At 49.2% G+C, this 27,257-nt stretch overlaps 1 protein-coding gene across 1 annotated transcript in view; it reads left to right on the forward strand.

Annotated features, from left to right (window-relative positions):
- Positions 1 to 26,106, forward strand: part of bub1ba (BUB1 mitotic checkpoint serine/threonine kinase Ba) — an 86,103-nt gene extending 59,997 nt beyond the window's left edge. The window contains exons 12-16 of the mRNA XM_086002326.1: positions 7,285 to 7,446; positions 8,666 to 8,808; positions 9,873 to 10,041; positions 20,944 to 21,050; positions 25,777 to 26,106. Of these exons, the coding sequence (XP_085858452.1) occupies positions 7,285 to 7,446; positions 8,666 to 8,808; positions 9,873 to 10,041; positions 20,944 to 21,050; positions 25,777 to 25,957 (762 nt within the window). The 3' untranslated portion in view covers positions 25,958 to 26,106. The remainder of the gene's footprint in view (positions 1 to 7,284; positions 7,447 to 8,665; positions 8,809 to 9,872; positions 10,042 to 20,943; positions 21,051 to 25,776) is intronic.
- Positions 26,107 to 27,257: the final 1,151 nt, after the last annotated feature.

The following is a 27,257-nucleotide window of genomic DNA, read 5'->3' on the forward strand; positions in this document are numbered from 1 at the left end:
CCCCGTCTCTCTCTCTCTCTCTCCCCCCCCCGTCTCTCTCTCTCTCTCTCCCCCCCCGTCTCTCTCTCTCTCTCCCCCCCCGTCTCTCTCTCTCTCTCTCCCCCCCCCGTCTCTCTCTCTCTCCCCCCGTCTCTCTCTCTCTCTCTCTCCCCCCCCGTCTCTCTCTCTCTCTCCCCCCCCGTCTCTCTCTCTCTCTCCCCCCCCGTCTCTCTCTCTCTCTCCCCCCCCGTCTCTCTCTCTCTCTCTCCCCCCCCGTCTCTCTCTCTCTCTCCCCCCCCCGTCTCTCTCTCTCTCCCCCCCGTCTCTCTCTCTCTCTCTCCCACCCCGTCTCTCTCTCTCTCTCCCCCCGTCTCTCTCTCTCTCTCTCCCCCCCCGTCTCTCTCTCTCTCTCCCCCCCGTCTCTCTCTCTCTCCCCCCCCGTCTCTCTCTCTCTCTCCCCCCCCGTCTCTCTCTCTCTCTCCCCCCCCGTCTCTCTCTCTCTCCCCCCCCCGTCTCTCTCTCTCTCCCCCTCCCCCCCGTCTCTCTCTCTCTTCCCCCCCCCGTCTCTCTCTCTTCCCCCCCCCCCCGTCTCTCTCTCTCTTCCCCCCCGTCTCTCTCTCTTCCCCCCCCGTCTCTCTCTCTTCCCCCCCGTCTCTCTCTCTTCCCCCCCGTCTCTCTCTCTCTTCCCCCCCGTCTCTCTCTCTCCCCCCCCGTCTCTCTCTCTCCCCCCCGTCTCTCTCTCTCCCCCCCGTCTCTCTCTCTCCCCCCCCGTCTCTCTCTCTCCCCCCCCGTCTCTCTCTCCCCCCCCGTCTCTCTCTCCCCCCCCCGTCTCTCTCTCCCCCCCCGTCTCTCTCTCTCCCCCCCGTCTCTCTCTCTCCCCCCCCGTCTCTCTCTCCCCCCCCGTCTCTCTCTCTCCCCCCCCCGTCTCTCTCTCTCCCCCCCCGTCTCTCTCTCTCCCCCCCGTCTCTCTCTCTCCCCCCCCCCGTCTCTCTCTCTCCCCCCCGTCTCTCTCTCTCCCCCCCGTCTCTCTCTCTCCCCCCCGTCTCTCTCTCTCCCCCCCGTCTCTCTCTCTCCCCCCCGTCTCTCTCTCTCCCCCCCCGTCTCTCTCTCTCCCCCCCCGTCTCTCTCTCTCCCCCCCGTCTCTCTCTCTCCCCCCCGTCTCTCTCTCTCCCCCCCCGTCTCTCTCTCTCCCCCCCGTCTCTCTCTCTCCCCCCCCGTCTCTCTCTCTCCCCCCCCGTCTCTCTCTCTCCCCCCCCGTCTCTCTCTCCCCCCCCGTCTCTCTCTCTCCCCCCCCCGTCTCTCTCTCTCCCCCCCCGTCTCTCTCTCTCCCCCCCCGTCTCTCTCTCTCCCCCCCCGTCTCTCTCTCTCCCCCCCGTCTCTCTCTCTCCCCCCCGCCTCTCTCTCTCCCCCCCCCCCCGTCTCCCTCTCCCCCCCCCCCCCCCCCTCTCCCTCTCCCCCCCCCCCCCCCCCGTCTCCCTCTCCCCCCCCCCCCCCCCGTCTCCCTCTCTCTCCCCCCCCCCCGTCTCCCTCTCCCCCCCCCCCCCCCCGTCTCCCTCTCCCCCCGCCTCCCTCTCCCCCCCCCCCCCCCGTCTCCCTCTCCCCCCCCCCCCCCCCGTCTCCCTCTCCCCCCCCCCCCCGTCTCCCTCTCCCCCCCCCACCCCCGTCTCCCTCTCCCCCACCCCCGTCTCCCTCTCCCCCACCCCCGTCTCTCTTTCCCCCCCCCCCGTCTCTCTTTCCCCCCCCCCCGTCTCTCTTTCCCCCCCCCCCGTCTCTCTTTCCCCCCCCCGTCTCTCTCTCCCCCCCCCGTCTCTCTCTCTCCCCCCCCGTCTCTCTCTCTCCCCCCCCGTCTCTCTCTCTCCCCCCCGCCTCTCTCTCTCCCCCCCCCCCCGTCTCCCTCTCCCCCCCCCCCCCCCGTCTCCCTCTCCCCCCCCCCCCCCCCGTCTCCCTCTCCCCCCCCCCCCCCCCGTCTCCCTCTCTCCCCCCCCCCCCGTCTCCCTCTCCCCCCCCCCCCCCCCGTCTCCCTCTCCCCCCCCCCCCCCCGCCTCCCTCTCCCCCCCCCCCCCCGTCTCCCTCTCCCCCCCCCCCCCCCGTCTCCCTCTCCCCCCCTCCCCCCCCCGTCTCCCTCTCCCCCCCCCCCCGTCTCCCTCTCCCCCCCCCACCCCCGTCTCCCTCTCCCCCACCCCCCGTCTCCCTCTCCCCCCACCCCCGTCTCTCTTTCCCCCCCCCCGTCTCTCTTTCCCCCCCCCCCGTCTCTCTTTCCCCCCCCCCGTCTCTCTTTCCCCCCCCCCGTCTCTCTTTCCCCCCCCCGTCTCTCTTCCCCCCCCCCCCCCGTCTCTCTTCCCCCCCCCCCGTCTCTCTTCCCCCCCCCCCGTCTCTCTTCCCCCCCCCCCGTCTCTCTTCCCCCCCCCCGTCTCTCTCTTCCCCCCCCCCCCGTCTCTCTCTTCCCCCCCCCCCCCCCGTCTCTCTCTTCCCCCCCCCCCCGTCTCTCTCTTCCCCCCCCCCCGTCTCTCTCTTCCCCCCCCCCCCCCCCCGTCTCTCTCTTCCCCCCCCCCCCGTCTCTCTCTTCCCCCCCCCCCCCCGTCTCTCTCTTCCCCCCCCCCCCCGTCTCTCTCTTCCCCCCCCCCCCCGTCTCTCTCTTCCCCCCCCCCCGTCTCTCTCTTCCCCCCCCCCGTCTCTCTCTTCCCCCCCCCCCGTCTCTCTCTTCCCCCCCCCCCCCGTCTCTCTCTCCCCCCCCCCCCCGTCTCTCTCTTCCCCCCCCCCCCCGTCTCTCTCTTCCCCCCCCCCCGTCTCTCTCTTCCCCCCCCCCCCGTCTCTCTCTTCCCCCCCCCCCGTCTCTCTCTTCCCCCCCCCCGTCTCTCTCTTCCCCCCCCCCCCCCGTCTCTCTCTTCCCCCCCCCCGTCTCTCTCTTCCCCCCCCCCGTCTCTCTCTTCCCCCCCCCCCCGTCTCTCTCTTCCCCCCCCCCGTCTCTCTCTTCCCCCCCCCCGTCTCTCTCTTTCCCCCCCCCCCCGTCTCTCTCTTCCCCCCCCCCGTCTCTCTCTTCCCCCCCCCCGTCTCTCTCTTCCCCCCCCCCCGTCTCTCTCTTCCCCCCCCCCGTCTCTCTCTTCCCCCCCCCCCGTCTCTCTCTTCCCCCCCCCCGTCTCTCTCTTCCCCCCCCCCCCCCCGTCTCTCTCTTTCCCCCCCCCCCCCGTCTCTCTCTTCCCCCCCCCCGTCTCTCTCTTCCCCCCCCCCGTCTCTCCTTCCCCCCCCCCGTCTCTCTCTTCCCCCCCCCCGTCTCTCTCTTCCCCCCCCCCGTCTCTCTCTTCCCCCCCCCCCGTCTCTCTCTTCCCCCCCCCCCGTCTCTCTCTTCCCCCCCCCCCCCCCCCCGTCTCTCTCTTCCCCCCCCCCCCCCCGTCTCTCTCTCCCCCCCCCCCCCGTCTCTCTCTTCCCCCCCCCCCGTCTCTCTCTTCCCCCCCCCCCGTCTCTCTCTTCCCCCCCCCCCCGTCTCTCTCTTCCCCCCCCCCCGTCTCTCTCTTCCCCCCCCCCCGTCTCTCTCTTCCCCCCCCCCCGTCTCTCTCTTCCCCCCCCCCGTCTCTCTCTTCCCCCCCCCCCCCCGTCTCTCTCTTCCCCCCCCCCGTCTCTCTCTTCCCCCCCCCCCCCCCGTCTCTCTCTTCCCCCCCCCCGTCTCTCTCTTCCCCCCCCCCCCGTCTCTCTCTTCCCCCCCCCCCGTCTCTCTCTTCCCCCCCCCCCCGTCTCTCTCTTCCCCCCCCCCCCCCGTCTCTCTCTTTCCCCCCCCCCCCGTCTCTCTCTTCCCCCCCCCCCGTCTCTCTCTTCCCCCCCCCGTCTCTCTCTTCCCCCCCCCCGTCTCTCTCTTCCCCCCCCGTCTCTCTCTTCCCCCCCCGTCTCTCTCTTCCCCCCCCCGTCTCTCTCTTCCCCCCCCCGTCTCTCTCTTCCCCCCCCCGTCTCTCTCTTCCCCCCCCCGTCTCTCTCTTCCCCCCCCCGTCTCTCTCTTCCCCCCCCCGTCTCTCTCTTCCCCCCCCGTCTCTCTCTTCCCCCCCCCCGTCTCTCTCTTCCCCCCCCCGTCTCTCTCTTCCCCCCCCCGTCTCTCTCTTCCCCCCCGTCTCTCTCTTCCCCCCCCGTCTCTCTCTTCCCCCCCGTCTCTCTCTTCCCCCCCCGTCTCTCTCTTCCCCCCCGTCTCTCTCTTCCCCCCCGTCTCTCTCTTCCCCCCCGTCTCTCTCTTCCCCCCCGTCTCTCTCTTCCCCCCCCGTCTCTCTCTTCCCCCCCCGTCTCTCTCTTTCCCCCCCGTCTCTCTCTTCCCCCCCGTCTCTCTCTTCCCCCCCCGTCTCTCTCTTCCCCCCCGTCTCTCTCTTCCCCCCCGTCTCTCTCTTCCCCCCCGTCTCTCTCTTCCCCCCCGTCTCTCTCTTCCCCCCCGTCTCTCTCTTCCCCCCCGTCTCTCTCTTTCCCCCCCCCCCGTCTCTCTCTTCCCCCCCCCGTCTCTCTCTTCCCCCCCACGTCTCTCTCTTCCCCCCCCCCCCCGTCTCTCTCTTCCCCCCCCCCGTCTCTCTCTTCCCCCCCCCGTCTCTCTTTTCCCCCCCCCCCGTCTCTCTTTTCCCCCCCCCGTCTCTCTCTTCCCCCCCCCCCCCCACCCCCCAGTCTCGCTCTCTCTCCCCCCCCCACCCCCCAGTCTCGCGCTCTCTCTCTTCCAACAACAACATGCCCTCAAAAAACTCTCGGCACCGCCGGGCACTCCAGCTAGTCTATCTATATATAAACGAGTCTATCTGTCTGTCTGTCCTCATGTGTGTGTCTGTCCGGCTATGCGCTCGAAAGTTATAGAGCGTACCTACGCGCGCGTTACCTCCGAAGAAAGCTTACGCTTCCGGGACGGTCGTAAGCGTATTTACTTTTCGGTCGGACGAAAATTGTTCGCGCCTTATGCAAAAAAACCTTCAAAATTAAACTCATTGTCTGCTACTTAGCATTGATTGACTGACGTCAAGGTTCGACCAATCCTGTGCCGTCACGATTGACCAATCCTACAGTACGGTCCCCTGATGGTTGGCCAATCGGTGTGTGTGTGTGGGCGGGACTAATCGTTTTCGTCTCAGGGATCTGGCAGCCATTGTTTCACTGCCATTACTTCAGCTTCCAGCTCAAACTACTTTGATCATCCAGCTTTGAAAAAGTTAGTATCTCTTTTAAAAAAAAATAACATAAGATTTACCAAAAACGTTTTATAAGTACTTTCACTTTCATCTTTCAAGGTATTAAAAGGTAGAAATGTTGCCCGGCAGCAGGTTCACAGAGGGACAGACAGACGGCCTGAAAGCCTGGGACTCGATTTAAAATGTTGCCCGGCAGCAGATTCACAGAGGGACACAGAGGCCCCAAAGCCTGGGACTCGATTTAAACCGCCCGGCCCAAAACAGCCCTGGCAAAGCCGGGCTCCCCCCAGCTAGTTTTAATATAAATGGAAAAACAAGCTGGTACTGTAGTCATTCTTTATTGGCTATGTAAGGAGACTCATCATATTGGACGAATGCAATGTGTAGGAGAGGGTTACAGTGGTCAGTTTTCCTGTAATGGGTTTGATGGAAGTGTATGTAAGCAGCTTGGGAGTAAGCCCTTGAACAAGTCAACACATGTCAATAAATTGATTGAGGATTTTGCCTAGAAAACCTAAAATTCATATTTAAAAGAAAAAATCCTGCTACTGTGTTGAATTAGCTAACCTGTCTTGGGATGTGGGGGATGATAAAACTGACCTGTGTATCACTGGCTAAGGTGATAAATCAGCCAGGATTCTGATGCCTGTCCTGTGATGCCCCTCCCCCAATTGCTAAAAAAAACCAAAAGGAACTTCTAGCAAATATTAGAAATCTGAAATATTTCTGACTCCCGTGCTGAAAATTGGATATTGACTGAGAACAGGATCCTTCCAGGCTGTAATGCCCCCTACAGTTCAATGGCCTGCTGGCATCTGTTGTACACAACTGAAGAATGTGCACTCTGATAACATACCAGAATGACTGGCTTTGGAATAGTATCCTAGCGTAGGAGATGGAGTTAAAATTCATTATCTGAATGACTGGTGTAATGTGTAGGTATTACTTTATTCCTCTCTTCAATGCCCTCTGCACAAGGAGGAATAAACTCCCGGTTGTCAAAGTGGGGAGTTTCAAGGTCTCGAGCCCCACTTCAGTCTTTTCTTCCCATGTACATATGACTCCTCTTGGTGCTTGAAGTATGGTTATGGATTCTCTTGTCCTTCTAGGATATTCAATTGGAGCCAATCTCAGTAGCAAAGCCACCCTCCAGCAACTTGAATTTCTGTAGTGTTTTCACATAAAGCAAAACCTCTGGTCACTTCAGAGGCATCAGGTGATAAACGAGGCAGAGAGTACTGAAACAAAAATGGGGAGAAGGGCAGAGTTACAAATGAGGGTTTTTTAGAAGGTGTTTGAAGATTGGAAGGGAGGATACCAGGCAGAAGAATTTAGGGAAGAAGTTCCAAAGATCATTAGATTTGTGACTGAGGAACATCTACTGACTGGGGATTGTAAAGTAGTCTGTTGGAGGAGAGATGGGGTGTACAACTGGGTTGCTGAGGCAAGGTGGGGCCACACCATGGAGACTAAGATCTTTATGAAATTGCTGGCACTTGGTCAGACCAGGAGAGTGGGATTTTTGTGCAGGACAGGATCAGCCACAGTGTTTAGAATGAAGAGGGAGGAGAGTATTGGAGAAGTCTAGCTTGTTGAGCATCCTGACTCAGTCCGAAAAGGCATTCCCCTTAATCACAACAACTTGAATTTATATAGTGCCTTTAATGCAGTAAAACGTTCCAAAGCACTTCACAGGAGTGTTATCGGACAAGATTTGGCACTGAGCCACAGAAGAACTTATTGGGACATGATTAGGTAGGTTTTGAGGAGTATCTTAAAGCAGGAAAGGTTTGGTGAAGAAACTCGAGCTTGTGGCCTAGGCAGCTGAAGATACAGCTACCAATGGTGGAGTGATGGAAATTGGGGATGTGCAAGAGGCCAGAATTGGAGGAGTGCAGAGATCTGAGTTGTCTGGCTGGAGGAGGTTAGAGATGGGAAGGGCAAGGCCATGGTGGGATTTGAACAGCAGGATGAGAATTTTAAATCAATGTGTTGCCTGTCCAGAAACCAATGTAGGTGAGTGGGACGTGGTGCAAGTTGGGATACGGGCAGCAGAGTTTTGAATGAATGCTGCTATTAGCATTTTTGAAGGCTGCTCCACTTGAAGTGCATGTGATATTAAACCTGCATAAACACTGACCTTTGAGCATTTCCCTTCAAACAGGTGTATTCACACACTGTACCATGGGACTTCTACATCAATCAGCAGCTCAAGATGCGGCTCGGCTCCCAGTTTAATGACCATTTCAGTCAGAATCACAGCTGCTACCTGTTCGAGAATGGATATATGACAGTGGATCAGGACAAGAACTATGAAACTCTACAGGTAAGATCTGCAAATTTGAGGTGACAACAGGATCTTTTTAAATTGATATAACAGAAAATGCTGGAAACACTCAGCAGGCCAGGCAGCATCCGTGGAGAGAAAGAGTTAACATTTCAGGTCGAAGACCTTTCGTCATAACCCGAAACATCTTCGACCTGAAACGTTAACTCTGTTTCTCTCTCCACAGATGCTGCCTGGCCTGCTGAGTTTTTCCAGTGTTTTCTGTTGTTTTGGATTTCCAGCATCCGCAGTATTTTGCTATCGTATTCTTTTAAATTGATGATGCAGTGGTGAATAACTTGCTGCATCTCATGCTGGTTGTTCCTCAGATGGTTATTTCCCCACCCCCATCTACCATCAAGGGCTAGGTACTTTCTTGCAGGGAGCATTAGTGAAGGGTGATAGCTGCATGGTTCACGTACAACTCGAGGCAGCCAATGGACTGTTCCTATGCGAAATTACTGAAAAACATTAATCTGGTAACTTTTGTCAATGATTTAATGGGTAAATGAACTTCCTGGTGTGGTACTGAGTCAGATGGACAAGGAAGATCCCAAGTTTGATCCCTGATCTGTGCTTCTCAGCCAGAGTGGTAGTGAGGTTTCTACAGTTGTAGTTTAAGCAGGGGTAGGGGCATAAAATCGGTTTGGATTTCCACTACCTGGGCACTATCTAGTGACTCCTGGAAAGTCCTGTGCATCGGATCAGAACACTATTCAGCTTGACTATGATGCTTATTTTGGCACTTTAATTATCTTGCTGAAACTTGCTGTTCAGCTCATGCCTGAAGAATGGCTATTTAGGCAAGGAACCAGAGGGCAGCCAGAGCTGTAGAACCATACCCCAGCTCAACCTGCCATACTTGAGTGGGAAGGGGAGAAAGAAGAGGTAAGAATGGATACTTGCATAGTTTCCTGATTGTATTTTACTGTGTACTATGTAATATAATTAATATATATAGTATAGTTCCACATCAGTGTGTGACTTTCATGACATTATTTATTACTGGTCAGTATTTTGGAGGGTTACTTTCAAAATGCCAACAATATTAAACAGTGAAGTTGCTGACATTTCCTGATTCCTTTTGTACAAATTATTTTATGGAATTTTTATTGACTCACTAGCAAATGTCCTTGAAAATGAAGTTCAATCTACAGCAATTGGGCCAAACTCTCTGTGCACTCCTAATAACTGGTAACCTTTTTGTTTTCTTTTGTAGGGTCTGTCTCAGACTTGGGAATCTGTGCCAGATGTACTGGTTGTGTTTCTGACACTTGACTTACTGGCCCTAGTGGAACTGATGCACACTGCCGAGATTGTTCATGGGGGCATAGCGCCTGAAACACTCTTCCTGGGTGACTGGTTAGTTTAATGTTCTTTTATACAAAGGCTTGTGGCAGAGTAATGATGCCTTTCTTCTTGCTTGGGCTAGTTTTATGACGGGTTGGAGCCTTGCTGGATCAAGGATTCTGAAACCAGGAGTTCAATTTTCAGGGATTCTTCCCTCTGGCTGTACAAGACCTACACCTGCCCAATCTTGAAAGATGGTCAGTAAGTCGGCCACAGATTGAGGCTACAAATGATCCAGAGCCAAGCAATAAAGACGGCCACTTGCTGCCTGCTCTTTATCAGCTCTACCTACCTCTACAATGGAAGAATGGTTTAAGAGACTCTGCAGATAGAAGGGCAGAACCCCAGTAAAAAGAAAATCTTGCATTTATGTAGCGCCTTTCAAGACTTCATGACATCCCAAAGCGCTCCCTCAGTACTGCACTGAAGTGTCAACTTAGATTTTTGCGCTCAAGTCGCTGGAGTTGGACTTGAACCCACAATCTTCTGACAATACTGCGCTGTCTCTGGGCCTTGGCAACATTCAATTGTAGAAGATTATGGTGCAGGGTCAACTCAAGAGCTATGCGAATTTCAGTGCCAATCAGAATTGACTGTTGCAAATTCCAGTATAAAAAGGGTAATAAACCCTGGACCATCCTTGGCAAGTTCCCAACTTTACTAGCCAGTTTATCCAACCCTGCTGCTGTTTTGCATTAAGCGCACAAAGCTGATTTCGGCTACAGTGCCCTTCAGCTTCCAACAAAGCTAGCCATAGTTGAGACCCGCTTTGTGCTTTTAATTTTAGGTGGGCAGATCGGAGCTCATGTTTGACACTGCTGGGTTGAACTCCAAAAAAAAAACAGGAATTTGCGCAGCAGTAGTGTCTTTTGCTGAATTCCTGATTGCCAGTGAGTGTTGAGGGTTTGTTGTACACCAGGATGGTTGTTTAAAATGCAGCAAGCTTGAATATAATAGCCCACATTTCCAGCCACCACCTTTTTAATGAGTAGACCGGGTTATTGGATACACTTGAGTTTTACACTTTTTTTTGGAGACTGGTCTGTTTAACCTGACTAATCTGACTTCCTCCCTAGGCTTTATAATAATGCCTCCGTGTGCCCCAGCGGTTTAGTTAAGCTCATGGACTTCACTCACAGCTTGGACCTGAGGCTACAGTCTGACGTTGCCAAGTTTACAGGTTTTCCTACAGTGCATTCACTACTCAATAAGAAGCTTCTGTTGGAGTGCACTAGTGCCTACCAGGTAAGCAGCCACGGGAACTAACCTAGCTCTATACTGTGCAAAACTATTCACGCTGTGCTACTGAAAATTAATTGGCACCGTCTGAGTGGAGCTGACCTGCACATAGCAATAGCACTTGTCATCATGCTCAATATGGTTGTTACAGTGCAGGTTTATTATCCAGATGTGCAGTTGGCCCTTTGCTCTTATTCTTTTCTCCAAACATTTTCATATGTCGTCTTCCCCCACCCCACCCCCCCCTTTTTTCTGATCATGGTATATGATGGCATACAGCTACACTTCACTAGCAGCCCCTTCCTTTCTCTAGACAAGCCCACAAAGAACAGCTACAATGAGCAACTAGTTACTCAGCCTTGGGAGTGTTGTAGCAAGGACTGGTGCTGTCCCTGTCTTGAAGTCCAACTTCCAGCAGAGGGGGGAATCACTGGCTGCTTTTCTCTTTTTTCCTGCATTCCCCCTTCCTTCTTACCTAGGGGCACGCATGCTGCCCACGATTGCAATCAACTAATGGAGCACAGATGGATTAAACCAGGGCCTTTTTGGTCTGCACTGTTAAATGTCACCCCATGTGGAGTATTTACCCACAAATCGATGGGGTGGCAATGGTTTGGAATGGTTATCACTTAGAAAGAAACCGACTTATCATTATCGCATTTCTGTTTGTGGAATCTTGTGTGCATATTGGCTGCCGTGTTTCCTACATTACAACAGTAACTACACTTCAAAAAGAAAAGTACTTCATTGGCTATAAAACGCCTTGACGTCTTGAGGTCATGAAAGCTGCTATATAAATGTTGGGTCAAAATCCTGGAACTCCCTACCTAATAGCATTGTGGGAGTACCTTCACCACACGGACTGCAGCGGTTCACCACCATCTTCTCTGGCAATTAGGGATAGGCAATAAATGCTTGTCTTGCCAGCAACGCCCACATCCAGTGAATTTTTTAAAAACACTTTCTTTTGGATATGAACAATTCCTAATGTACATTACACTGGCCTGCGCACGTCGCAAAGTGTGAGCCTAATGTGTTCTGATGCACAAGTAGTTGGGTCATGTATTTACAGGAGTGGAGTTTCAATTTCAAAATGTCATCTTGCTGGACCCTTGAAGCATAATAAAGGTCCTCGCAAGTGGCTTATTGCATCTCGGTGTTCGATCTGGCTGTACAGCACTCTGGGAAATGAGCTGTTTCTTCTCTGAGCAATTGTTATTAGGATGAACTTTGAAGATAAATTGTCTGAGTGATCATCTTGGGAATGAGTCTAAGCCTTGCAGCCTTTATTGTGGTCAATATACATGGAGCTCATGTTGACCCTTAAACATGTTTACTAACCATTGATTTTTAAACTAACTTTTATAATTAGTCAGCTTTTAATTAGAACTTGAATGAAGTGGCTTGCTGTTGAATCCTTGGTCTGGGTTCATGGTGAACAGTGAGTTCTGTGTCCAATATGAATTTAATCCGGATGTGGCCAATTGCATTTCTGTTCAGTAAATAAAACATGAGCAATAGACACTGCCATTGGGCATGTGATCTCAATGCTCCTAGTTGCACAGCGTATGCATGTGAACTTTAACCTATCTGTGCGTTTGTTGGTAAATAAGACAAATCCGTGTAAGAGTTTTTTGATCATTGTGGCTGCTTTACTTTCTTGGTTACTAAATGTTGATGAGTAAATATACGCATGAAGTATATTTACCTGGATTGTGAGTGTATGCGAGGCATTTTCTACTAACCTTGGTACATGTGGCTAAAACAGTATTGCCGTAGCCAGACCTGTGACCAGTCAGCAATTTCTATTGGTCAACACTGGGTTGGGGAGTGCAGTAAAAGCAGACATGGCTCCCATTCCTTTTTGTATTCCATGACCCCTGGTGGAAAGTGCACGTAGATGGTTTTGAATCGAATGAGGCTTGGCTATGATACCCTCTATGGTTGAATAACTAGCTGATACTAGCTGTCCAGGTTCACAAGTGAAGAACAGGCCTCTTGGGTAAGCTACCAGAGTGCTGCCAACAACCCAAGAACGAGTGTTTCTGCAACAAACCGGTTTGAATGAATTAAAGCTGAACATTTACATTAACCTGGGAAAGTATAGTTACTAAAAACCTGACCTAGCAGATTGAAATCCTAAATGCCCCTTGTGAGGAAGATGAAAGTAGAAGGCGTGCAGCTTGTGTGAGAAGCCAAGCCACTGTTTATAGCTAACAGTCCCGAGCAGCAGCAACTCAACAGAGGCAGTTTTTGAAAGTGACGTTGACACAAGGGAAGGAGCTGATTTAACAAAAAACACTGCTCAGTTTATTTCTGCTGGGTTAGTTTAACTGGTGTAACTAGAGAGATTGATTTAATTTAAATCCAATTAATTAAAGGGGATACTAGCATCTAAAATCGGGCAGAGGGTGTCAATAACTAACAATAAAAAATTTAATTAATTACATAGAATGGAGCAGGTGATGTGTTACTGTTGCGAGATGTGGGAGCCAGTGAACCCCATTGAGGCTCACGGTGATTACGTCTGTGACAAGTGTCTGCTGCTACAGGAACTCCAGCTCCGTGTTGATGAGCTGGAGTCTGAGCTTCAGACACTGCGACACATCAGGGAGGGGGAGAAGTACCTGGACTCAGGAGGTGGTCACACCTATGAAGTTAAGTAATTCAGATGTAGCCCATGGTCAGGGACAGGACGGTGTGACTACGAGTGAGGCAGGTACGGGGATCCAGGAGGTAGAGCTGGAAGAGCCGCAGCCCTTGCTCTTGACCAACAGGTTCGAGGTTCTTACTCCCTGTGGGGACAGGAGCAGGGACTGCAGGGAGGATGAGCAACCTGGCCACAGCACCGTGGAACGGGGGGCCATTCAAGAGGGGGGAGTAAATAGAAATGTTGTAGTGGTAGGGGATAGTATTATTAGGGGGATAGATAGAGTTCTCTGCAGCTGAGAGCGAGAGTCCCGAAGGCTGTGTTGCCTACCCGGTGCCAGGGTTAAGGACATCTCCTCTGGGCTGGAAAGAAACTTACAGTGGGAGGGGGTGGATCCAGTTGTCGTGGTCCATGTTGGTACAAACGACGTAGATAGGACTAGGAAGCTGGTTCTGTTAAAGGAGTATGAGCAGCTAGGGGTCAAATTAAAAAACAGAACCGCAAGGGTAATAATCTCTGGATTATTACCTGAGCCACGAGCGAATTTGGCTAGGACAAATAAAATTAGAGAGTTAAATGCGTGGCTCAAAGACTGGTGTGGGAGAAATGGGTTTTGCTTCCTGGGACACTGGCACCAGTACTGGGGCAGGAGGGAGCTGTTCCGTTGGGACGGGCTTCACTTGGCCAGTGCTGGGACTAGAGTCCTGGCGGATCATATAACTAGGGCTGTAGAGAGGGCTTTAAACTAACTAGTGGGGGGGAGGTTCCTAGAGAGCAAATAATAAAAATGACAACAGAGAAGGTCATAGACTTAGGTAGCAGTGGGGAAATTAAAAACCAGAGCGTGTCAGGAAGGGGCAGAAGGTATGGAGTAAAAGGTAAAGTAATAAAAAGGGCAAAAGCAGGAACTAAGTGTCACAAAACATATTTGAAAGTTCTCTATCTGAATGCACGTAGCATTCGTAACAAAATAGACGAGTTAATGGCACAAATAACTACATATGGGTATGATCTTGTGGCCATTACAGAAACATGGCTGCAGGGTGACAATGCCTGGGAATTAAACATACCAGGTTATTTAACGATCAGGAAGGACAGGCAGGAAGGAAGGGGAGGTGGGGTGGCTATGTTAATAAAGGAAGGAATCACTGTAATACAGAGAAATGATATTGGGTCAAAAGATCAGGATAATGAAATAGTTTGGGTGGAGGGAAGGAATAATAAGGGGGAAAAAACACTAGTGGGCGTAGTCTATAGGCCTCCGAACAGTTGCAACTCTGTTGGACGGAGTATCAATCAGGAAATAGTTGAGGCTTGTAATAAGGGAGCATCTATAATTATGGGGGATTTTAACTATCATATTAATTGGACAAATCAAATTGGGCAGGGCTGCCTTGAGGATGAGTTCATTGAGTGTATTAGGGATGGGTTTCTTGAGCAGTATGTAACTGAACCGACCAGGGGGGCAAGCAACCTTAGATCTGGTCCTGTGTAACGAGACAGGATTAATAAAAAATGTCCTAGTAAAGGATCCCCTTGGAATGAGTGACCATAACATGGTTGAATTCCATATTCAATTAGAGGGTGAGAAGGTTGGATCTCAAACAAGCGTGCTAAGCTTGAATAAAGGAGACTTATGAAGGTATGAGAGCGGAATTGAGTAGAGTGGATTGGGAAAATAGATTAAAGGGTAAGACGATACATGATCAGTGGTGTACATTTAAGGAGTTATTTTACAACTTCCAAAAAAAATATATTCCACTGAGAAGAAAAGGCTGTAAAAGAAAAGACAGCCATCCGTGGCTAAGTAAAGAAATTAAGGATAGTATTCGACTAAAAACAAGGGCATATAAGGTAGCCAAATCTAGTGGGAGGATTGGGAAAACTTTAAAAGACAGCAAAAAATAACAAAAAGATTGATTAAGAAAGGGAAGATAGATTATGAAAGTAAATTAGCAAAAAATACAGATAGTAAGAGTTTTTATAGTTTATATAAAAAGAAAAAGGGTGGCTAAAGTAAATGTTGGTCCCTTAGAGGATGAGACCGGGAAATTAATGGTGGGAAATATGGAGATGGCAAAAACACTGAATATTTTGTATCAGTCTTTACAGTAGAGGACACTAAGAATATCCCAACACTGGACAAACAGGGGGCTATGGGGGGGGAGGAGCTAGACACGATCAAAATCACTAAGGAAGTGGCACTCGGTAAAATAATGGGACTCAAGGCGGATAAATCACCTGGACCTGATGGCTTGCATCCTAGGGTCTTGAGGGAAGTGGCGGTAGGGATTGTGGATGCATTGGTAATTTTCCAAAACTCCCTGGACTCAGCAAAGGTCCCGGCAGACTGGAAAACTGCTAATGTAACGCCCTTATTTAAAAAGGGCAGTAGACAGAAGGCTGGAAACTATAGACCGGTTAGCCTAACATCTGTGGTAGGTAAAATATTGGAGTCCATTATTAAGGAGACAGTAACAGGACATTTGGATAATCATAATTTAATAGGACAAAGTCAGCATGGTTTTATGAAGGGGAAGTCATGTTTGGCAAATTTGCTGGAGTTCTTTGAGGAAGTAACATATAGGGTGGATAAAGGGGAACCAGTGGACGTAGTGCATTTAGACTTCCAAAAGGCATTTGACAAGGTGCCACACAAAAGATTATTGCTTAAGATAAAAAATCACGGGATTGGGGGTAATATTCTGGCATGAGTAGAGGATTGGCTATCTAACAGAAGGCAGAGAGTTGGGATAAATGGTTCATTCTCAGACTGGCAATCAGTAACTAGTGGTGTTCTGCAGGGGTCAGTGCTGGGTCCCCAACTCTTTACAATCTATATTAACGATTTGGAGGAGGGGACCGAGTGTAACATATCAAAGTTTGCAGATGATACTAAGATGGGAGGGAAAGTAGTGAGTGAGGAGGACATAAAAAACCTGCAAGGGGACATCGACAGGCTAAGTAAGTGGGCAGAGATTTGGCAGATGGAATACAATACTGGAAAGTGTGAGGTTATGCACTTTGGCAGGAAAAATCGTAGAGCAAGTTATTATCTTAATGGCAAGAAACTGGAAAGTACTGAAGTACAAAGGGATCTGGGGGTCCTGGTGCACGAAACTCAAAAGGTTAGTATGCAGGTGCAGCAAGTGATTAAGAAGGCCAATGGAATGTTGGCTTTCATTGCTAGGGGGATAGAATATAAAAATAGGGAGGTATTGCTTCAGTTGTACAAGGTATTGGTGAGACCGCACCTGGAATACTGCGTACAGTTTTGGTGTCCATACTTAAGAAAGGACATACTTGCTCTTGAGTCAGTACAAAGAAGGTTCACTCGGTTAATCCCGGGGATGAGGGGATGGACATATGAGGAGAGGTTGAGTAGATTGGGACTCTACTCATTGGAGTTCAGAAGAATGAGAGGCGATCTTATTGAAACATATAAGATTGTGAAGGGGTTGGATCGGGTGGATGCGGGGAGGATGTTTCCGATGGTGGGTGAAACTAGAACTAGGGGGCATAGGCTTAGAATAAGGGGCTGCTCTTTCAAAACTGAGATGAGGAGGAACTACTTCACTCAGAGGGTGGTAGGTCCATGGAATATGCTGCCCCAAAAAGCTGTAGAAGCTACATCATTACATAAATTTAAAACAGAAATAGACAGTTTCCTAGAAGTAAAGGGAATTAAGGGTTATGGGGAGCGGGCAGGAATTTGGACATGAGTCTAGGTTCGGATCGGTCATGGCCCTGTGGGTAGCGGAGCGGGCCCAGGGGCCGTGTAGCCTGATCCTGCTCCTATTTCGTGTGTCTAATTCTGTTACATTCAGGAGATGGTTCTGTGATAGTAGATTGGCGGTTAGGATCAGATCAGCCATGATCTTATTGAATGGCGGAGCAGGCTCGAGGGGCCGATTGGCCTACTCCTATTTCTGATCTTATGTAGGCATGGCAGGGCAGCTCAGTCCCGTGGAGTGCACACCCTGTGCCGTGTGGGAAGTCCTGGAAGCTTTGCGTAGCCTGGACGACCACATGTACGGGAAGTGTCGCCAGCTACAGCAACTCTAGCTCCGGGTTTCGGAGTTTGAGCGGCGGCCGGAGTTGCGTGGATAGAACGTTTCTAGGGGTGGCCACCCTGCAGCTTGAGGGAATGGGTGACTGCCGGACAGAAGAGGAGGACCAGGCTTGTAGTGCAGGAGCCCCGGAGTGCATCGCGCTTTCCAACCAGTATTCTGTTCTGAGTACTGGTGAGGGCGATGGTTCCTCTGGGGAGTGCAGCCAGAGTCAAGTCTATGGCACCACAGGTGGCTCAGATGCACAGAGGGGGAGGAGAAAGAGTAGAAGAGCAATAGTGGTAGGGGATTCAATAGTTAGGGGAGCAGACAGGCATTTCTGTGGCTGTAGACGTGACTCCAGGGTGGTATGTTGCCTCCTTGGTGCCAGGGTCAAGGATGTCACTGAGCGGCTGCAGGATACTCTGAGGGGGGGAGGGTGAACAGCCAGAGGTCGTTGACCATATCGGTACCAATGACATAGGCAGAAAGAGGGATAAGGTTCTGCAGGCAGTTTAGGGAGCTAGGAGAGAGATTAAAAAGCAGGACCTCAAAGGTAGTAATCTCCGGATTACTTCCGATGCCGCGTGCTAGTGAGTACAGGAATAGGAGGATAGAATGGATGAATGCGTGGCTGGAGAGATGGTGCAGGAGGGAGGGCTTCAGATTCCTGAGGCATTGGGACCGTTTCTGAGGAAGGTGGAACCTGTACAAGCCGGATGAGTTACAGCCTTGTTCTCGCGGGGAGGTTTGCTAGTGCTGTTGGTTTAAACTAGCTTGGCAGGGGTTTGGGCACCAGCATATAGGAGTAGAAGAGGAATAAGGTGCATCAAAGAGTGATTGTGTTGGATAGTACTAGAGAAGATAGTACTAGAGGTGGTAGTAGTACCATCTTAGATAGGAGCAGACTAAGAGACTATGAAAAATTCAAAAATGGGTTTAGAATGCATGTACATAAACGCACAAGTGTAGTGAATAAGGTTGTTGAGCTACAAGCACAATTAGCTGTGGCAATAACGGAAATGTGGCTTAAAAATGGTGAGGATTGGACACTTAATGCTCAAGTGTACAAGGTGTTCAGAAAAGATAGGGAAGGAAAAAAGGGAGGTGGGGTGGCAGTGCTGATTAAGGAAGACATTATAGTGTTGGAAAGGGAGGATGTTCTTGAGGGGACAAGGACAGAATCCATTTGGTTAGAGTTGAGGAGCAAAAAGGGTTTGACCACGCTATTGGGGGTATTCTATAGGCCTCCAAATAGTGAGAGGGAGATAGAGGAGCAAATCTGCAGGGAAATTGCAGAGATAGGCAAGAGCTATAGAGTGGTGATATTGGGCTTTAATTACCCAAATATCGATTGGGATAATGCTAGGGTAAACGGAAAGGAGGGGGAGGAATTTCTGAAATGTGTTCAGGAGAATTTCCTTGATCAGTATGTTCTTGGCCCAACCAGGAAGGAGGCATTGCTGAATCTGGTGCTGGGGAATGAAGTGGGGGCCAAGTCGACCAAGTGTTTGAAGGAGAACACTTGGGTACAAGTGATTATCGTATCATAAGATTTAGATTAGCAATGGAGGGGAGCAAGGAACAATCTAGAGTGGAACTTCTAAACTGGAATAGGGCTAATGTCAATGGGATGCGAAAGCATCTAGCCAGGGTAACATGGAACCAAAGACTGACTAAACTGTGGGTGATCTTTTAAGGAGGAGATGTTCCAAGTACAAGCTAGGTACATTCCAACAAGAGGGAAGGGTAAGGAAACCAAAGCAAGGGCTCCTTGAATGACGAGGGAGATGGAGAAGATGATGCATCATACGCTTTTTTTGTTTCATGTCAGGTAAACTCTTCAAGGGAGAACCAGACCAAATACAATAAGTTGCGGGGATGGGAAGATGAAAATAAGGTTGGCAGAGAGAATGCGAGTAGAATGGCAGTTAACATAAAAGGAACCCAAAAATCTTCTACCGGCATGTAAACAGTAAGCGGTTAGTTAGAGGCAGGGTGGGGCCTATTAGGAACAAAGAAGGTGATATATGCTTAGAGGCACAGGGCAAGGCTAGAATACTCTGAGTACTTTGTATCGGTGTTTACTAGGGAGGTGGATGCTCACAAATATCGGTAGAAGTGGAAAAAATAGAAGCAATGGAAGGGGTGACAATTGATACAGGATGTACTAGAAAGGCTGGGTATGCTTGGAGTGGACAAGTCGCCTGGTCCAGATGGATTGCATCCCAGGTTGCTAGGGGAATTGGGGGAGGCGATAGCGGAAGGAATTGCCATAATTTTCCAATCTTCCCTAGATGCAGGGGAGGTGCCTGAGGATTGGAAAGTGGCAAATGTGACGCCATTGTTCAAGAAAGGGTGCAAGGACAATCCTAGTAACTACAGGCCGGTCAGTTTTAACATCAGTGGTGGGTAAAGTTTTAGAAACAATAATCAAGGAAAACATTAACAGACACTTGGAGAGGTTTAAGCTTATTAAGGAGAGCCAACACGGATTTGTAAAAGGCAGATCGTGTTTGACTAATCTAATTTAATTTTTTGATCAAGTAACTGAGGATTGCTGAAGGGAATGCAATGAATGTTGTCTACATGGATTTTCGGAAGACTTTTGACAAAGTACTGCATAGAAGGCTGGTTAACAAAATTGTAGCTCATGGGCTAGGTGGGTCAGTGGCAGCTTGGATAAGGAATTGGCTTAAGGACAAAACAGCGAGTTGTGGTAAATGGCTGTTTTTCAGACTGGAGGATGGTAGACAGTGGTGCTCCCCAAGGGTCAGTGCTGGGGCCATTGTGTTTTTTGAGATATATATAAATGACCTGGATATTGAAATACAGAGTAGAATTTCTAAATTTGCCGATGGCACCAAACTTGGGTGTGGCAAACTGTGAGGATGATACCAATCGACTGCAACAGGACATAGAAAGGCTAGCAGAATGGGCAGACAAGTGGCAGATGGAATTTAATAGAGAAGTGTGAGGTGATGCATTTTGGCAGAAGGAACAGGGAGAGGCAATATACACTTAATGGCACAGTTTTAAAGAGTGCCGGGACAGTGGGACCTGGGAGTTAATGTGCATAGGTCCCTGAAGGTGACTGGACATATTGAGAGCAGTTAACAAAGCATATGGGATCTTGGGCTTCATAGAAGTTATGCTGAACCTTTATAAAGCGCTGGTTAGGTATTGCGTCCCATTCTGGTCACCACACTTTAGGAAGGATGTGAAGGCCCTTGAGAGGGTGCAGAGGAGATTTACCAGAATGGTTCCAGGGATGGGGGATCTTAGCTACAAGGACAGGTTGGAGAAGCTGGATTTGTTTTCATCAGAGCAAAGGCAGTTGAGGGGTGATTTGATGGAGGTGTACAAGATTATTATGGGTTTGGATAGGCTAGACGGGGAAAGGCTGTTCACACTAGTTGATGGTACAAGGACTAGGACACAGATTTAAGGGTTTGGGCAAGAGATACAGGGGGGATGCAAGGAAAAACATTTTTATGCAGTGAGTGGTGGTTACCTGGAAAACTCTGCCGATGGAAGTGGAGACACAGTGTTGTCGAAGGGAGACTGGATAGGCACTTGAGGGGAAATAAACTTGCAGGGCAAAAGGGATAGAGCAGGGGAATGGGACTGACTGGATTGTTCTACAGAGAGCCGGCACGGACTCTGGGCCAAATGGCCTCCTTCTGTTCCGTTATGACTCTGCTCGCTGACCTACATTGGCTCCCTGTTATGCAACACCTTGATTTCAAAATTCTCATCCTTGTTTTCAAATGCCTCCATGGCCTCGCCCCTCTCCTTCAGCCCCACAAACCTCTTCTCTCCACCCCCCCCCCCCCAAGAGATATCTGCGCTCCCTAATTCTGCCCTCTTGAACATTCCTGATTATAATCGTTCAACCATTGGTGGCCATGCCTTCTGTTGCCTAGGCCCGAAGCTCTGGAATTCCCTGCCTAAACCACTCTGCCTCACTACCTCTTTCCTCCTTTTAAGACGCTGCTTAAAACCTACCTCTTTGACTGAAATTTTGGTCACCTGAACTCATTTCTCCTTATGTGGTTCGGTGGCAAATTTTTTGTCTTAATACTCCTGTGAAGTGCCTTGGGATGTTTTACTACATTAAAGGCACTATATAAATACAAGTTGTAGTTTTTGTTTGTTTTGGTTTTTGTTTTGTTTTCTAACTTTAACCTTCATCACTGGCTGTTATAGATTGATCTCCTTGGGATTGCAAACACGGTGCATTTCCTGCTGTTTGGAGGGCATCTAGATGTCTGCAAGGAGGGTTCACTGTGGATACTCAGCCCTGCATCCTACAGGTACCTTCAATGGCATTATTTTCATTTTGTGTTGTGCAATATTACTGCTTTTTCTAAATCTTTGTTTCAGACATGTAAAATCAATGAGCCTAGTTTCTGTGTTGAGTTGAGTCAGCACCGCTGATAATGTAGTAACCTGTAAATTGCTTGAGCAGCTCTTGTTTAAAATGGAATAGACATTTTGCTCCGGGTACACTTTCTCTTTTTCTCTTCCCACCGCCCCCCCCCCCCCACCCTTTCCCCCAAATCATTAAGTTTGTGATTCCCATATATTTCTTGACCTTTTTTTGTTGAGAATCATACCATTTGCCCATCCACCACTGTGCAATGAACTGGCATTCCTGCCTGGTAATGGATCTTTGGAACCAGGTGCTAAAAAGTGAGAATTCACTCGCTCCCCCTTTGGAAGTATTTAGTTGCTGTTCCACACCTCCTCAAACGTGTAAAATTAATTTTGGCACCAATATGCTATTCATTCCCCTTGCCCACCAAATGGCCTATGCTAAGCGTGACTCTCTGAACTTTGTTTCTGTTCAGGTTAATTACTTTTTTGATATGCCCTCTTTCCCACCCCCACATCACCAGGACTCCCTATTCCACTTCTGACATGCTGGATCAAGTGTCCAAGGTGATGGGACTACTGTGACCTGATCCCAGATGTCTGCCAATACAGCTGCTCTTGAGCTGGGCATACAAGAAGCTTGGTGACTACTTGGCTAAAGCAGAAGTGCCAGATTTGCCTTTGTCACCCATATAGCACAACAGAGTTCAGGAACTCCATGCACCAGGGAGTTGAACCTGTATTCTTCATCTCACCATTCTGTGGTATTGCCCTAACTGAATTTAATGTATGACTGTTTTGCATTTGCTCCATTTATTTTGGCCTATATGTAATTTGTGTTTAAGTTAATGCTTTGTTCCTAGCAGTGCCTTAATGCAAGGTGTCTGCCTTAGCTTAGTGGGTAGAACTCTTGCCTCCTGAGTTAGAAGATTGTGGGTTCAAGCCCCACTCCAGTCTTGAGCACATAATCTAGGCTGGCAGTACTGAGGGGAGTGCTGCAGTGCCTGAGGTGCTGTCTTTCGGGTGAGATGTTAAAACGAAGCCATGTCTGCCCTCAGATGGATGTAAAAAATCCCACCGCACACTTTCAAAGAGCAGCAGGGGAGTTCCCCTTGGTGTCCTGGTATCTCTCAACCAGCATCGCTGAAACAGATTATCTGGTGATTATCTCATTGGCTCCCACGTTTCCGATAATTAAACAGTAACTACACTTCAAAAGTACTTCTAGGTAAAAACTGGGATGAGGTCCTAAAAGCTGAATATAGGGAGTTAGGAGGTAAATTCAAAAATAGGACTTCAAAGGTAGTAATCTCAGGATTGCTATCAGTGCCACGTGCTAGTCAGAGTAGAAATAGAAGGATATTTCAGCTGAATACGTGGCTAGAGGAATGGTGCAAGGGGGAGGGATTCAAATTCCTGGGACATTGGAACTGGTTCTGGGGGAGGTGGGACCAGTACAAAACGGACGGTTTGCACCTGGGCAGGACTGGGACTGATGTCCTCGGGGGATTGTTTGCTAGTGCTGTGGGGGAGGGTTTAAACTAAAATGGCAGGGGGTTGGGAACCTGTGCAGGGAGACAGAGGAAAGGGAAACAAGGATAGAAGCAAAAGAGAGGAAGGAGAAAAGCAAAAGTGGCAGTCAGAGTAATCAAGGGTTTAAATCTAACATGGCCACAGTAAATAATTCTAAAAGGTGTAAGAGTGTTTAAAAAAAACAAAACAAAAAAAACAAGCCTGAAGGCTTTGTGTCTTAATGCGAGGAGCATTCGTAATAAGGTGGATGAATTAGCTGCGCAAATAGATGTCAACGGATATATGATTGGGATTACGGAAACATGGCTCCAGGGTGACCAGGGCTGGGAACTCAACATCCAGGGGTATTCAATATTCAGGAAAGACGGGCAAAAGGAAAAGGAGGTGGGGTAGCATTGCTGGTTAAAGAGGAGATTAACGCAATTGTAAGGAAGGATATTAGCTCTGATGTAGAATCTGTATGGGTAGAGCTGAGGAAAAACCAAGGGACAGAAAATGTTAGTGGGAGTTGTATACAAACCCCCAAACAGTAATGCGGAGGTTGGGGATGGCATTAAACAGGAAATTAGAGACGCGTGCAATAAAGGCACAGCAGTTATCATGGGTGACTTTAATCTACATATAGATTGGGCTAACCAAATTAGTAACAATACTGTGGAGGAGGAATTCCTGGAGTGTGTACAGGATGGTTTCCTGGACCAATATGTCGAGGAACCAACTAGAGATCAGGCCATCTTAGACTGGGTATTATGTAATGAGGATTAATTAGCAATCTTGTGCGAGGCCCCTTGGGGCGGAGCGATCGTAATCTGATTGAATTCTTCATTAAGATGGAGAGTGAAGTATTTGACTCAGACTGGGGTCCTGAATTTAAATAAAGGAAACTACAATGGTATGAGGCGCGAGTTGGGTAGGATTGATTGGGGAATGTCACTCAGAGTTGACGGTGGATAGGAAATGGCAAACATTTAAAGATCGCATGGATGAACTACAGAATTTGTTCATCCCTGTTTGGCATAAAAATAAAACAAAGGTGAACCAACCGTGGCTAACAAGGGAAATTAGGGATAGCATAAGATCCAAGGAGAGGACATATAAATTGGCCAGAAAAAGCAGTAAACCTGAGGATTGGGAGCAGTTTAGGATTCAATAAAGGAGGACAAAGGGATTAATTAAGAGGGGGAAAATAGATTGAGAGTAAGCTTGCAGGGAACATAAAAACTGATTGTAAAAGCTTCTATAGCTATGTGAAGAGAAAAAGATTGGTGCAGTCAAGCATAGGTCCCTTGCAGTCAGAATCGGGGGAATTTATAATGGGGAACAAAGAAATGGAAGACCAATTAAATACATATTTTGGTTCTGTCTTCACAAAGGAGGACACAAATAACCTCCCAGAGATGTCGGGGAACATAGGGTCTAATGAGAGGGAGGAACTGAAAGAAATCATTATTTGTAGGGAAATGTTGATGGGGAAATTGATGGGATTGAAGGCCAATAAATCCCTAGGGCCTGATAATCTACATCCTAGGGTACTTAAGGAAGTGGCCCTAGAAATAGTAGATGCATTGCTGGTCATCTTCCAAAATTCTATAGACTCTGGAACAGTTCCCATGGATTGGAGGATAGCTAATGTTACCCCACTATTCAAAAAAGGTGGTAGAGAGAAAACGGGGAATTATAGACCGGTAAGCCTGACATCGGTAGTGGGGAAAATGCTAGAGTCCATTATAAAATATGTAATAGCAGAGCACTTGGAAAACAGTGACAGGATCGGACAACGTCAACATGGATTTACAAAAGGTAAATCGTGCTTGACTAATCTACTGGAATTTTTTGAGGATGTAACTGGTAAAATAGATAAGGGAGAACCAGTGGACGTGTGTATTTGGACTTTCAGAAGGCTTTCGATAAGGTCCTGCATAAGAGCTTAGCATGTAAAGTTAAGGCACATGGGATTGGGGGCAAGGTACTGACTTGGATAGAGAACTGGTTGGCAGACAGGAAGCAAAGAGTTGGAATAAACGGGTCCTTTTCCGAGTGGCAGGCAGTGACTAGTGGGGTACCGTAGGGATCGGGCCTTAGACCCCAGCTATTCACAATATATATTAATGATCTAGACGAGGGAACTAGATGTAATATCTCCAAGTTTGCAGACGACACAAAGTTAGGTGGGCGTGTGTGCTGTGAGGAGGATGCCGAGAAACTCCATTATGATTTTGGACAGGTTGGGTGATTTGGCAGATGCAGTATAATGTGGATAAATGCGAGGTTATCCACTTTGGTGTCAAAAACAGGAAGGCAGATTATTATCTGAATGGCAATAGATTGGGAGAAGGGGAAGTGCAACGAGACCTGGGTGTCCTTGTGCACCAGTCGCTGAAGGTAAGCATGCAGGTGCAGCAGGCGGTTAAGAAGGCAAATGGTATGTTGGCCTTCGTAGCAAGAGGGTTCGAGTGCAGGAACAATGATGTCTTGCTGCAGTTGTACAGGGCCTTTGTGAGACCACACCTTGAGTATTCAGTTTTGGTCGCCTTATCTGAGGAAGGATGTTCTTGCCATGGAGGGAGTGCAGCGAAGATTCACCAGACTGATACCTGGGATGGCAGGAATGACGTATGAGGAGAGATTGGGTCGATTGGGCTTGTACTCGCTGGAGTTTAGAAGAATGAGAGGGGCTCTCATTGAAACTTATAAAATTCTAACAGGACTAGACAGACTAAATGCAGGAAGGATGTTCCCGATGGCGGGGGAGTTCAGAACCAGGGGTCACAGTCTAAGGATAAGGTGTAAGCTGCTTAGGACAGAGATGAGGAGGAATTTCTTCACCCAGAGAGAGGTGAACCTGTGGAATTCTCTACCACAGAAGGCAGTTGAGGCCAATTCATTAAATATATTCAAGAAGGAGTTGGATATATTTCTTAAGGCTAAAGGGATCAAGGGATATGGGGAGAAGGCAGGGACAGGGTACTGAATTTGGATGATCAGCCAGGATCTCATTGAATGGCGGAGCAGGCTCGAGGGGCCGAATGGCCTACTCCTGCTCCTATCTTCTGTTTCATTGGCTGTTAACGCTTTGGGATGTCCGGAGGCCATGAACGGCATTACATAAATGGAGGTTTTTTTGTATTCCAGAATGGAATTGCAGTACATGGAGTTATGGAGCAATTTCTTTGAGAAGATTCTGAATGCAGGAAGTGCACCCTCCATCTCTACACTGAGTGATCTGCGACAGACAATGAGAGAAGCCATTGAACCAGATTTCGAAACTCTGTATTGTGGTGCATTCATGCAGTACCAGGCTCAATATGAATAGTGAATGAAAGACCATTTTAAAAACTAATGTTGTATTTCAGGGTCCTATTTTTCTATTTTGTTACTAAATAAAGTTGCCATGTAAATGTTAATTTTCTTAGCTGTAATGATTATATCCAAGTTGACTAATAAAGTTTTTGAAATATGGTTTATCTTTTCAGCCAATCCTGATCCTTTCTTGACCCATTGCATTCTGTTCCAGCAAGGGCTGCTAGGTGGTCATAGAGAGTAGAAATCTTGGATTATTTTCCACCCCAGCCCCTTTGCCCTGCTATCAATAATCTAGAGCGCTGAGTCTAATAGTTGCATCCCTCAACTGGCGCTGCATGAGGTCAGCAAACTTTTTGCAAACTGGGGATTAAACATGGGGCACTTCCAGGCCTATGGCTCAGCAGCTCACTAATACAGAGATACTCCATTGAGTTACTGAACCATACAGCATCTTTCCCATTCACCTTGGAGAATACAATGACCTGTTACGTACTGCATAATGCTTTTACAACGCTCTAGGATTTTTTTGTATTCTCACTAAATAATGGGCCGGATCTTGCTGGAAATAAGATGACGTGTTAACGTCGCAAGCCCTTAATGTGCAAATCGGCTAGCAAATTCAAGGGATTGAGATGCTGTGAATTGCGAATCTGCAGAACTTGCTTGTCGATTTATGCCGCTCCACCATTTGCTTCGCACAAAGGGCATCGCACCCTTGGCTTCCCTGTTATTTTTAAGAACTTGCTGGATTTGCAGATTAATTGTCCATTGAACTTGCCCCACAAAGTTGTCTGGTAATTAACAGCATAAGTACCTTTTTAAGTGGTAATTGTTAATGACTGCCAATCAACTGCTCTGGCCTAGACTGCCAATGGCGCAGCAATTAAAATCGGGGATGCGCAGAGTCCAGAATTGGAGGAGCGCAGGGCGCTCTGAGGGTTGCAGAGCTGGAGGTGATCCAAGATATGAGGGGGCGAGGCCATAAGAGGGATCTGAAAACCAGGGTGAGAATTTTTTTAATTTAGGTGTTGCTGGTCTGAGATCCAATGTAGGTTAGCAAGCACAGGGGTGATGGGTGAACTGGACTTGGCACGAGTTAGGATATGGGTAGCAGAGTTTTGGATGAGTTGGTTTATGGAGGGTGAAAGATGGAAGGGAGGCCAGCCAGATGAGTATTGGAATAGTCCTGTCCAGAGGTAATAAAGGCCTAGATGAGGGATTCCACAGCAGATGAGCTGAGGCAGGGCCGGAGACGGGCGCTGTTACGGAGGTGGAAGTAGGCAGTCTAACCAAGGTTCTGTACAAGTTTA

The sequence above is a fragment of the Somniosus microcephalus genome, chromosome 12, assembly GCF_052327205.1.
Source record: "Somniosus microcephalus isolate GS21.2 chromosome 12, FLI_Smic_1.0, whole genome shotgun sequence".
Taxonomy (NCBI): domain Eukaryota; kingdom Metazoa; phylum Chordata; class Chondrichthyes; order Squaliformes; family Somniosidae; genus Somniosus; species Somniosus microcephalus.